Source organism: Muscardinus avellanarius (assembly GCF_963383645.1).
Source record: "Muscardinus avellanarius genome assembly, chromosome: 5".
NCBI lineage: Eukaryota > Metazoa > Chordata > Mammalia > Rodentia > Gliridae > Muscardinus > Muscardinus avellanarius.
This window is the reverse complement of record NC_137790.1, coordinates 89,194,142-89,207,630: the sequence shown is the minus strand read 5'-3', so window position 1 is coordinate 89,207,630 and position 13,489 is coordinate 89,194,142. Positions and strand designations below refer to the sequence as shown.

The 13,489-nt window shown below is 43.7% G+C and overlaps 1 protein-coding gene across 2 annotated transcripts; it reads left to right on the top strand.

Moving 5' to 3' along the window:
* Nucleotides 1-106: 106 nt before the first annotated feature.
* POLR2H (RNA polymerase II, I and III subunit H) lies at nucleotides 107-9,076 on the top strand (the record flags this gene model as incomplete). 2 transcript variants are annotated; one of them, XM_080695824.1, is made up of 5 exons in its annotated part: nucleotides 107-179; nucleotides 2,928-3,011; nucleotides 3,120-3,213; nucleotides 6,773-6,856; nucleotides 8,959-9,076. In XM_080695824.1, 5 exons carry the CDS (start codon nucleotides 107-109, stop codon nucleotides 9,074-9,076), a joined length of 453 nt encoding a protein of 150 aa, XP_080551950.1. The 2 variants fall into 2 exon arrangements, with proteins under 2 accessions (XP_080551950.1, XP_080551951.1); XM_080695825.1 differs by lacking the exon at nucleotides 6,773-6,856.
* Nucleotides 9,077-13,489: the final 4,413 nt, after the last annotated feature.

The following is a 13,489-nucleotide window of genomic DNA, read 5'->3' as shown; positions in this document are numbered from 1 at the left end:
TTTCGGGCGAGACTTCTCTCTCTCCTTTCCTCCACGCGAGGGGGTACGCGAACCTCAGTCGTGGCCGCTCGCCTAGCGCCTCTGCTGCTCTCGTGGCCCCCTCACGATGGCGGGCATCCTGTTTGAGGACATTTTTGATGTGAAAGACATTGATCCAGAGGGCAAGAAGTTTGACCGAGGTGAGTAACGTGAGTAGGGGCGGTGTGAAGGCAGAGGCCTACCTCCCCCGGCAGCCCTGGCCCCTTGCCCACTCCGCCCCGGCGACTTGCCCCGACCGACATGTCCTGAGGTGGCGACATCCCTCAGGGGACTTTCATTAATTAATTAACTTATTTATTTTGCACTGTTGGGAATTGAACCCAGGGCCTCGCAGATGCTAGGCAAGCGCTCTACCACTGAGCTACATCCTCAAACTCGGGAAACAATTTTTGTGTGTGTGCGGCACTGAGGATTGAACCCAGGGGCATTCTACCTCCGAGTTACACCACCAGCCCTATTTTATTTTCATTTTGAAACAGTGTCTCTCTAGGTTAATGAGAGTCTCACTATTTGCTGAGACTGCCCTCGGACCTGCAATCCTCCTGTCTCTGTCTCCCAAAGTACTGCGATTACCAGAGAGAGAGAGACCTACCACGCCTGGCCCAGGAAACATTTTATGAATGAAAAGACAGACTGAACGCAAAGCTTTCTCTGGCTTCTCATGCTGTGTCTGGTGCCTGGGTGTCATTTACCCATGGTAATGGCGAATTTCTGGACTTTTTTTGTTGTTGTTGTTGCGGTACTGGGGATGGAACCCAGGGGCATTCTACCTCTGAGCGACACTCCCAGCCCTAATTTTTTATTCTTTATCTTTGAAACAGGGTCTCACTGAGTTGCAAAGGGCCTCACTAAGTAGCTGAGGCTGTCTGGGAACTGGGATCCTCAGGTGTCCATCTCCTGAATGTTGGGCCTGGACATCTTGTGTGTGTGTTATTAGGGATTGGACACAGGAGCATTCTATCTCTGAGCTACACCCCCCCCCCCAGCCCTATTTTTTATTCTTTAAAATTTTTTTTTTTTTTTGTGGTAGTGGGGGTGGAACCCAGGGGCTTTTCTACCTCCGGGCTATACGCTCAGACCTATTTTATACTTTATTTGGAAACAGGGTCTCAGTTGCTGAGAGCCTCACTAAGTAGCTGAGGCTGGCTTCACACCTGTGCGATCATTCTGTCTCAGCCTCTCAAGTGATGGTATTACAAGTGTGCGCCACCACGTCTGGCTTTATTTTTTATTTTTTGCAGTACTGAGGATTGAACCCAGGAGCACTCTACCTCTGAGCTACAGCTACAGCACTATTTTTTATTCCTTATTTTGAAACAAGGTCTCACTAAGTTGTGGAGGGCCTCACTAAGTAGCCGAGGCTGGCTGTGAACCTGCGATCCTCCTGTCTCAGCCTTCCAACTGCTGGGATTACAAGCGCTGATTTTGTTTTTTTATGTTGAAACAGGGTCTCTTTAAATTCCAAGGCTGCTCTTGAACCTATGGTCCTCCTGTTTCATCTTCCTAAGGGATTATAAACCTGCACTACCATTCTTGGCCTGGACATCTTTATTTTATTTTTTTTGGTGATACTGGGGATGGAACCCAGGGGCTTTCTACCTCTGGGATACACTCCCAGACCTATTTTTATATTTTATTAGAAACAGGGTCTCACTGTGTTGCTGAGAGCCTAAGTAGCTGAGGCTGGCTTTGAACCTGTGTGATTCTCCTGCCTCAGCCTCCCAAGTACTGGGATTACAAGTGTGCGCCACAACGCCAGCTTGGCTGGATATCTTTATAATCACTAACTAGTCTGTACTAGGGACTGTGTGCCTCTCACACATACACATTTTAACTTACTTATTCCTTAAAGGTCCACTTGAGGCATGTACCTGCCCCATTTTGTTCCTAGAAATTAAATAACCTACCCAAGCTTGGTGGTGTACTTGGGAAGCTGACACAGGAGGATCCTACGTTCACAGCCAACCTCACTAACTTAGGGCATTAGCACCTTAGTGACACCCTGCTTCAAACTAAAAAAATAGGGTTGGAGGTAGAATGCTCCAGGGTTTAATCTCCCGTACCATGGCAGGGGGCGGTCGGGGGTGTGTGGCAGCAGGGAAACCACTGAAGACCAAGACCACAGAGGGAATTATCTGACTTCCCAATCCATATTCTTGTATTGCCCCCAGAATCTTTAGTTATTTTGTGAAGTCCTTTCTGAGTTAGTTTACTGCTTGGTATACATACACCTCTTTATTCTGTCATTGATCAATAATTGTTTCCCCTTGTTATCACTTTTTTTGCCTGGAGACTGAGCTGTTTTTCAAGACAGACACCAGTTCTTAATCCCCTTAATACATAGCCTGGCATCGAAAGGCAATCTTTGGATGAATGAATAACTTTCCCAGAGTCAGGTCCTCAATCATTCAGGCTGCCTAGAGCCTAGATATTTGCTGCCAGAGGATCTTTGATTCTTTTAGGAAATTCTCTTCGCTTGCCATAGTTTTTGTTCTTTTTCTTACCTTCTGGTCCTGATTGAGCCTGTACTTTTATGAAAACAGTGGATGCATACAGCAGTAAAGTTCGGATGCACTTAATCTCTATACTGGGATCTGTAAGATTTGTCCTGGACCTGGTAATTATTTATTTTTTATTTTTTGTGGTGCTGGGGATTGAACCCAGGGGCATTTTGCCTCCAAACTACACACCCCCAGTCCAGTTTTTTATCCTTTATTTTGGAACAGGGTCTCGTTAAGTTGCAGAGGTCCACACTAAGTAGCTGAGGCTGGCCACAAACCTGTGATCCTCCTGTCTCAGCCTCCCAACTATTGGGATTACAAGTGTGCACCACCACGCCTGGCTTGGACCTGGTAATTATGTCTTTGACTCTTTGTATTTTTCCCCAGTGTCTCGACTACATTGTGAAAGTGAATCTTTCAAGATGGACCTCATCTTAGATGTAAACATTCAGATTTACCCTGTAGACTTGGGTAAGTATTGATCATAGAGAATAGCAAATTTTTTTTTTTTGTTGTTGTTGTTCTTCCTCTTCTTAGTTTCAGCTATTATTCACCCTTAGATATTGCTATTATTTTCAGGTGACAAATTCCGATTGGTAATAGCTAGTACTTTATATGAAGATGGTACCCTGGATGATGGTGAATACAACCCCACAGATGACAGACCTTCCAGGTGAGAGAGTGGAGAAGGAAGTACATGAAATATAAGTAGATAGGTGGTATGGCAAGACACTACCATTGAGCTCTTTTTTTTTTTTAATGGTTGTGGGGGATTGAACCCAAGGACATTCTACCTCTGAGCTACATCCCCAACCCTGTACTTTCTTATTCTTTATTTAGAAACAGGGTCTCACTAAGTTGCAGAGGGCCTCATTAAGTAGCTGAGACTGGCCTCGAACCTGTGATCCTCCTGTCTCAGCCTCTCAATACTGGGATTACAAGTGTGTGCCACCACGCCTGGCTTCCCAGCTCTTTTTTTATTTTGAGATAGAATCTTCCTAAATTGCCAGGTTGGCCTCAAATTTGCAATCCTCCTACCTTAGCCTCTTGAGTAGCTGGGATTGCAGGTGTACACCACTGTGTGAGGCTTAGGAAGACTTTAATTTCTGGAATAATTATCAGCACAATCTTTGTAACCTTAAGGAAACCTCTGTATTTATGAATTTGAATAACTTGATAGTTTTTCTTTTTCTTTTTTGAGATACTGGGGATAGAACCCAGGGGGCATTCTACCTCCGAGCTATACCCCTAGAACTATTTTATTCTTTATTTGGAAACAGGGTCTCATTGAGTTGTGGAGGAACTCACAAATTGACCAGATAGTTATTGAGAGCAGTGCTAACATGCTTGTGAGTTGTAGCTTTTTATTTTTATTTTTTGCATTAGTAGGGATTGAATTTAGGGGCATTATACCTCCAAGCAATACCCCGAGCCTTTTTAAAAATTGTTTTGAAACGGTCTCACTAAGTTGCGGAGGGCCTCTATAAGTAGCTCAGGCTGGCCTTGAACCTTTGATCCTCCTATCTCAGTCTTCCAAGGACTGTGATTACAAGTGTGGGGCACCATGCCCAGCTTAAGTTGCAGCTTTTTGAGGCTAAGGGAATAACCACTAACTGGTCTAGGTCATATGGGCCTTGTATCTTGGGAAGGAGTTTGGTGTGATAGAAAGACTTTGGGTTCTCTCCTTTATTTCAGTTCTCAGCTCTACCACCTATTTGTTGAATACCCTTGACCTCTTCCATTCTCAGTTTCCTCATCAGTAAAATAGAGATATTTATTCATGGCTCCCTCACAGGATTGTTGTGAGGACTAAATGACATTGTGTTTCTAAGATGCCTGTTGTGCCAGCTGTAATCCTAGTACTTGCGAGGCTGAGATGGGAGGATCACAGGCTTGAGCCCAGCCTCAGCAACTTAGCAAGACCCTGTTTCAAAAAATAAAAAATAGCAGCCGGGCGTGGTGGCGCACGCTTGTAATCCCTGCGCTTGGGAGGCGGAGACAGGAGGATCGCGCAGGTTCGAAGCTAGCCCCGCGTGTTGGCTTAGGAGACCCTGTTTCCAAATAAAAATGCAAAAATAGGTCTGGGAGTGTAGCCCGGAGGTAGAAGGGCTTCCAGGAACCCCAGTACCACAAAAAAAAAAATAAATAAATAAAATAAATAAATAAATAAAATAAAAAATAGCGCTGGGCGTGGTGGCCCACGCTTGTAATCCCCCCGCGCTTTGGAGGCAGAGACAGGAGGATTGCGCAGGTTTGAAGCCAGTTGCCACTGGCTTAGGAGACCCTGTTTCCAAAGAAAAATGTAAAAATAGGTCTGGGAGTGTGGCCCGGACGTTAAAGGGCTTCCAGGAACTCCAGTACTACCCCCCCAAAAAAAAAATTAAAAAAAATAAATAAAAAATAGAACTGGGTGGTGGCACACACTTGTAATTCCAGCATTTGGGAGGAGAATTTGGGTTTGTGACCAGCCCCAGCTACTTAGTGAGGCCTCCGCAACTTAGTGAGGTCCTGTTTTCAAAATAAAGAATAAAAAATAGGGCTGGGGGGTGTAGCTCAGAGGTAGAATGCCCCTGGGTTCCATCCCTAGTATTGAAAAAAAAAAAAAAAGAGCAAGAGAAGGATGTTGAATGCATTGTCCAAGATTATGCATTTAATAAGTACTTCCCAAATCAGTATAATTTCTTATTTTTCTTGGGTTATTTTTCTATTTAAATCTATTTTTTTTTTTTTTACCTGTAAATGATTTCAGTTATAGTTTTCTTTTTTCTTTCTTTCTTTCTTTCTTTCTTTCTTTCTTTTTTTTTTTTTTTTTTTTGCGGGTCTGGGGATGGAACCAGAGGCATTTGACCTCCAAGCTATACCCTCTGCCCTATTTTTTATTCTTTATTTTGAAACCGGGTCTCACTGAGTTGCAGAGGGCCTCACTAAGTAGCTGAGGCTGTCTGCGAACTGCGATCCTCCAGGTCTCAGCCTCCCGAATGCTGGGATTACAAGTGTGCGCTACCACACCTGGCTTCAGTAATAGTTTTCATGTGAGGTTTTTTTGTGTGTGTGTGATATTGAGGATGAACCCAGGGGCATTCTACCTCCGAGCTACACCCCCAACCTTATTTTTTATTCTTTACTTTGAAACAGGGTCTCACTTGAGTTGCAGAGGGCCTCACTAAGTAGCTGAGGCTGGCTTAGAACCTGTGCAATCCTGTCTCAGCCTTCCCAGTACTGGGATTACAAATGTGCACCACCACGCCCGGCTTATGTAAGGTTTTTGTTTTGTTTTGTTTGCAGTACTGGGGATGAAACCCAGTGGCATTCTACCTTTGAGCTACACCCACAGCCTTTTTTGTTCTTTATTTTGAATCAGATCTCACTGAGTTGCAAAGGGCCTTGCTAAGTAGCTAAGGCTTTCTACAAACCATGATCCTTCTGTCTCAGCCTCCCAAATGCTGGATTACAAGTGTGCACTACCACGCCTGGCTCTCATGTGAGGTTTATTATTATTTTAATTTTTAATTTTTTTTTAATGCGGGTCTGGAGATGGAACCCAGGGGCATTCAATTTGACCTCTGAGCTACACCCCCTGCCCTATTTTTATTCTTTATTTTGAAACAGGGTCTCACTAAGTTGTGGAAACCTCACTAAGTAGCTGAGGCTGTCCATGAACTGCGATCCTCTGGTCTCGGCCTCCTGAATGCTGGGATTACAAGTGTGCGCCACCAAGCCCTGCTAATTTTTAATTTTTTTGTGTGGTACTGGGAATGGAACCCAGGGGCATTCTAACTCCAAGCTATACACTCAGCCCTATTTTCTATTCTTTATTTTGAAACAGGGTCTCACTGAGTTGCAAAGGGCCTCACTAAGTAGCTGAGGCTGTCCTTGAACCAGGATCCTCCTGTCTCAGCCTCTCAAATGCTGGAATTACAAGGGTGCGCCACCACTTCCGGTTCTCATGTGAGTTTTTTTTTTTTTTTCCCCAGCACTGGGAATGGAACCCCAGGATATTCTACCTCCAAGCTACACCACCATTCTATTTTTGGTCTTTTTTATTTTTTGAAACAGGGTCTCTGAGTTGTGAAGGGCTTCACTAAGTAGCTGAGGCTGTCTGTGAACCAGGATCCTCCTGTCTCACCCTCCAAAGTACTGGAATTACAGGTGTGTACCACCAAGCCTGGCTAAAAGGGCCTTTGATTCTATTAATTACTATGAAGAATAACTTTGCCACTATCCTTCCACAGGGCTGACCAGTTTGAGTATGTAATGTATGGGAAAGTGTACCGGATTGAGGGGGACGAAACCTCGACTGAAGCAGCAACACGCCTGTAAGTTCCATAGTCTAGTCTAGTAAGAATCCTTTCCCCTCTGTTTGAGATTTTGGGCCATGCTCCTGCTTCCTGTGTTCTCTTCCTCTCCTTAAATACGTCAGACCTAGGTGGGACCTAATAGTACGTGTTTTGGAAATAGTTTCCAGTCTGAATATTGGCTGCTCACTTTGCCCTTTGTTAGACTCTCAAGGCCCAGTGATCTAGGTGAGAAACTGGTAATTTTGCTTTGTCAGGTGTAAAGGAGGGTGGCTTCTTTAGGAACAGCATACATCAATAAGTGATTAAATTGCTAGTCCTTTTTGGGTTTTTTTTTGTGTGTGTATTTTGCTACTCTGTAACCCAAGCCCTAGTTCTTTGGTTTCCCTGCCTATTTTCTCTTTTCCTTAAAATTGTATTAAAACAATATGTGTTCTTTGTAAACATTTTGGAAAGCAGAGAATTTATGTGAAGAAGGAAAGAAAATCATCTATAATTTCATGCCCAGAGGGAACCCCTTCTACATAAACATTTTTAAATATTCTAACTTTTTTTAGTGTATACTTTTTCTTTCTTGGAGATTATGCTGTTTATTACAATTTTTTATTTTGTTTAATGTATATAGGACATATCCCATGTCAATTTAAAAGCTTTTCCTAAAGTAAGTTTATTATTTATTTATTTATTTATTTATTTATTTACTTTGTGGTACTAGGGATAGAACCGAGGGGCATTTTACCTCTGAGCTACACCCCCAATTCTATTTTTTTTTTTTTTTTTTTTTTGCGGGTCTGGGGATGGAACCCAGGGGCATTTGACCTCCAAGCTACATTCCCTGCCCCATTTTTTAGTCTTTATTTTGAAACCGGGTCTAACTGAGTTGCAGAGGGCCTCACTAAGTAGCTGAGGCTGTCCACGAACCGCAGTCCTCCAGGTCTCAGCCTCCTGAATGCTGGGATTACAAGCCTGCGCCACCACGCCCAGCTTTTTATTCTTTATTTTGAAACAGGGTCTCACTGAGTCGCAAAGGGCCTCACTAAGTAGTAGCGGAGGTTATACTCGAACTGTGATCCTCCTGTCTCAGTCTCCCAAATGTTGGGATTACAAGCATGTGCCACCATGCCTGGCACTATTTATTTATTTATTTATTTATTTATTTATTTATTTATTTATTTATTTGTGTGTGTACTACTTGGGATTGAACCCAGCGGTATTTTTACCTCTGAACTATATCCCTATTCCTTTTTATTTTTTATTTATTTTTTGGTACTTGGGATGAAACCCAGGGGCATTCTACCTCTGAGCTACACCCCCAGCCATATTTGATTCTTTTCTTTGATTTATTTATTCATTTATTTATTTATTTTTTGTGGTACTGAGGATTGAGCCCAGGAGCATTCTACATCCAAGCTACATCTCAGCACTCTTTTCTGTCTTTCTTTCTTTCCTTCTTTCTTTCTCTTTCTTACTTTTTTTTTTTTTTTTTTGTCGTACTGGGTGTGGATTCCAGGGGCTTTTCTACCTCCGGGGTATACTCCCAGACTTTTTTATACTTTATTTGGAAACACGGTCTCACTAAGTTGCTGAGAGCCTCACTAAGTAGCTGAGACTGGCTTGGAACCCATGTGATCCTCCTGTCTCAGCCTCCTAAGCGCAGGGATTATAAGCGTGCGCCACCACACCCGGCTATTTATTTTTGAGACAGGGTCTCAGCTGGGTTTGAAACCACACCCAGCTTTTATTTTTTATTTTGAAACAGGCTCACTAAGTTCCTGAGGCTAGCCTGGAACCTTTTATCCCAGCTTCCCAAGTGGGATTACAGGCATGTGCCACCATGCCCAGCTTTTCTCAAATATTTTAATAGTTGCATAACATTCTAGTAAATGGATATATCTTACTTGATTATTCTAATTTGGGGCAAGTGAGTGTTTTTCACCTTTGCTAGTATTTATAAAGAACCCTGCTTTGTACATATCTGTGCATTCATCTGTGTTTGAGTTTTTGGTTTCTAATGACAGAACAGTAGGAGGTACTCTTTTCTTTTGTATGTGGAATGGAGAGCTGCTGGGTAGCAGCTGCTGCAGAACTCAGACTCATGGGTTGGGGGGTGCTTTCTGTTCCAGCTCTGCCTACGTATCCTATGGGGGTCTACTCATGAGGCTGCAGGGTGATGCCAACAACCTGCATGGATTTGAGGTGGATTCCAGAGTTTATCTCCTGATGAAGAAACTGGCCTTCTGAACCTTGAAGGAAGCCAACTGTACTAGTTCGTCACTCAGGTCATGGATGTTGTTCAAGCCTGAGTAGAAGCTGCTGTTGTTCTCCTGTGAAGGAGGAATAAGCTTTCTGTCTGCTGTGGGCACATCTCTAGTCTGGATTCATTGGGAAACTGACTTACTGGTGAAAAACCCAACGGGAGAGCTTGAAATGAATCAGAAATTGTTTTGTATATATGTTTTTTAATTAAACTTTACTTTTTTAGATTCTCCTCTCCCCCTTCTTTAAAAATTTTTTCATTTTCTTTAAAAATCAATTTATCCAGTTTGTCTATGGTATGTTAGTGGCCCACAGGCAGATGATCATGTGTCAACATAGGCTCTCTCCCTAGCCTAGTCTTTTGGTATCTAGGTTTAGTGTTATCCCTGTCCCTAGATGACTGTTTCCAACATTTTTCCTCCAGTGTGGCTTCCTGTCTGGCTAGAGTGTTGTACTTTAGTTCCTGAGAGTAATCCCCAGGCCCGGAAGATACCACCCATTTGGCATAGAATTTTGAATTGGCAAGGAGCCCTGCTCTTGTCCTTCCAGCATTTTCAGTCTCTTAGGAAGTCAGTTCACGTTGACTTGAATGAGTCACTTGCATAGCCTAGAAATACTCATTTTTACAGAACTTTGGGTGGAGGCTTTTGGACACAGGCATGGGGAATGACTATACTGATAGGAGGGAGAGAGGACTTCATGGTTTAGAAGCAGGTGGAGTTGGCTCTCTGCTCTGTGTTCTGGTGGTGACCTGGGAGGGAGGGTAAGTGGTGGTTCTTACAGTGACACTGAACAGGGAGCTGCTGCACAGACCAGTGCAGTGGATAGGACAGTAATACCAATGAGGCTGGCGGTCTAGTGCCAGTACCAGGACAATGCAGCAGCCTGACTGCAATCCCAGCTTATAAGTGGGAGAGAAAAGGTTAAGGAATGGATGGCGATGATGAGGACTCCCACGTGTGAGCTGGCTCTTTCACCTGGCGTTAGAAGTCACTGGGAAGGCGAATGGGATGTTTTTTCCCCTGGGAAATTCAGAAAGATTCTTTGTGCAGTAGACAGTTGTCTATTTGATGTCCTGGCTTTACCACAGGAGCTGGTCCCCCTGCTGGTATGCCTGGGGTGTTTCCTTCTCAGTCATTTTCAGGTCTTTACAAGAGGTGTTAGAAATAGTATTTGAGGAAATGGGTTGAAAATGAACAGCCTCAGCAGGGAGGAGGAAAAGGGTGTTTTTTCACTTTAACTGTGGGTGGTGTGGGTGGAATGGAGGAGGAAGTAAAGGCATTGGGGGTTGGAATGAATTGTTAGACCCTTTCTATGGGGTCAGGTTTTGTGGGGTTGGAGAAGGATGGATTTAGTTTAGAACTGGAGAACCTGATTACCAGTAATAATTTGTAGGCTATCATAGCAGACTAGGGTGCCAAAAGAGAGAACTTGTACAAAGTAAAATAGGGATAAGAGTGTTCTGGTTTGTAAAGGTTCTTTGTAATTTGTGTCAAAGGGAAGAGAGGATAGACTCAAATCAGATGGAATGATTTGGAAATGGGTAAGTTTTTTCTCTTTCAGTTCTGGGGATTGATTCCAGGGTCCCTTACATGTTAAGCACATGACATAGTTCCTCTCCAGGGCCTCACACATGCTAGATAAGGGCTTTACCTCTGAGCTATACCACCAGCCCCAGGTTCCTTATATTTATCTAATTTTGGGGGGGTACTGAGGATTGAACCCAGGGGCATTCTACCTTTGAGGTGCACCTCAACCCGAATTTAATTAATTAATTAATTTATTTATTTGCGGGTCTGGGGATGGAACCCAGGGGCATTCAACCTCTGAGCTACACCCCCTGCCCTATTTTTTATTCTTTATTTTGAAACAGGGTCTCACTGAGTTGTGGAAGGCCTCACTAAGTAGCTGAGGCTGTCCAAGAGCCGCGATCCTCCTATCTCAGCCTCCTGAATGCTGGGATTACAAGCGTGCACCACCACTCCTGGCTTCCGATTTTATTTTTTATTTTGAAACATGGTCTTACTAAGTTGCTGAGGCTGGTCTTGAACCTAAGATTCTCTTGTCTCAGCCTGTTGAGTACTGGGATTATAGGTATGCCCCACCATGTCTAACTCTAGTTAAATTCTTAATAGAGGCAGATTCAGTCACACTGGAAAAGCCCATGAATTTATTTTTATTTGCCTTGGACTGGAGTAAGTCAAATGCCAATATCAGATGCCTGGAACTTTCTTGAACTAAATTCTCCTGGGTGCTGTTTTTTTTCATATACCATAAAGTATTTCATTTGAGCATTAAATATTTTTATTGTCAATATGTATATATATATACTTTTGGTGGTACTGGGGTTCCTGGAAGCCCTTCTACCTCCGGGCTACACTCCCAGACCCATTTTTATATTTTTTATTTGGAAACAGGGTCTCCTAAGCCAGCGCGCGCGGCTTCAAACCTGCGTGATCCTCCTGTCTCTGCCCCCCAAGCGCGGGGATTACAAGCGTGCGCCACCACGCCCGGCTATTGTCAATATATTTTAATAAATTATAATCTTCATTAACCATTCCTTTAACTGCATGCTGGCATTTGTAGTATGGATGAACTAATTTTCTCCCATACAGAAACATACCATCTGAGATTTGAACATTTTTGAGCTGTGTACTCCTCCCCATCTCCCTGCTGGGATTGAACCCAGGGTCTCATACCAGGCAATCGTTTTATCACTGAGCCACACCCCTGGCCTTGTGCATTTGTTGATTTCTTCTCCATGGTAACTGTTCTGCTCATGAAGGAAGAGAAAGAGGCTTGGAGATGTTTAAATGGTATACTCCCACCTCCTGTGGTGGTGCATGACTGTAATCCCAGTACTTGGAAGGCTGAGACAGGAAGATTGCAGGTTAGAGGCCAGTTTCAACAATTTAGCAAGACCTTGTTTCAAAGTAAAAATAAAAAGGGCTGGGGTGGTAGCTCAGAGGTAATGCCTGTGGGTTCAAACCCCAGTACCAAATAAAAAAATAAATCGGCCAGGCGTGGTGGCGCACGGTTGTAATCCCAGCATTTGTGAGACCAAGACCGGAGGATCACGGTTCTCGGCCAGCCTCAGCTACTTAGTGAGGTCCTTTGCAATTTAGTGAGACCCAGTTTCAAAAAAAAAGATTTAAAAATTGGGCAGGGATGTAGCTCAGAGATTGAATGCCCCTGGGTTCAATCCCCAGACCCCCCCCCAAAAAAAAAACCAAACAATAAATAAATCGGTCAACTCCATCAAGAGCTTCGGTTTTTGTTCAGAACTCATTTGTTAGTGGTGGATGTATTTACTCCCTAAGAACTTGGATATTTTCCCCAGTAAATAGAACCACTGAATGAGAGATGAGACACTGCACCACGCTGGGAAGACAAGCGGCTCCAGAGAGTCAGACCAGGGAGTTTCTTTTTCTGCTCATGGGCACTATGACCATTGGGAACTCATCTAGCTTCTCTGAGCCTTTATCTTTAAAATAGAATAATACCTACCTTATAATTAGAAGAATTATAATTATAAGAATTGTGTGGCGTTAAGAAAGGGAATACATGTGTGGCTTCCACCCGAGTGTTTTGGAATGCCTTTGGGGGTCCTGGGGTATTTTTAGCAGTGTTTGGGATTCTGGACTCCTCCACCTACATGGTAGCGTTTCTTTCTTTGGAATGTGGGAGAGGAGAAAAGGTTCCACTAGTTTTCCTGCGGGAACCTGTTTGGATAGCAGACCTTGGCAAAGAGTTTTTAATATCTGTGCAGCTAAACCTCCTCTTCCTGGAATTAAGACAGCACTTACTTGCATCGCCTCAAAAACCTCTCTTCTTTTAGTGATCCCTTAGCAGTTTATGGTGGTCACACAGGGTTGCTTTTTAAGATGCGCTTGTGGCAACCGCGAAGTGAGCCTTCAACTTGTTCTGGTGCTTGTCCTGCTGTGTGAGCACAAGGAGCCTTAGCAGACCACTTCCTGCACTTCCCCCTGACCTCCACAGGGGGGAGGCAGGAACCCAGGCCTGGCAAAGCCTCCTGCAGAGCTGCTCTAGCTATTTGCTCAGCTGTCACATCCAGGTCTTTACTGAACTGTCTGCACAGCCTTACCTGGGTGTGAAGCTTTCCAAGGCTTCCTGTTAGCTTTTTTGGGAGGTGGGGTTGTGAAGGATGGGTTAGGGAAGGGGCTGTAAAGAACATCTTTCCTTTGCTTTCTGATTAGCTTTTGGCTGCTTTCATTCATTCTTTAGACTCAGTTTGTCTATTATATAGGTTCAGCCTTTCTGAGAGACCACCTGTTACTTATTTGTCAAGAGTAAGGCTCTCAATAATAAAGAACCAGTTTCATTGAGAAAGATAAGGGGAATGGGGCCTTGGAAGGCCTTAAACTTGAAGCACAGGAA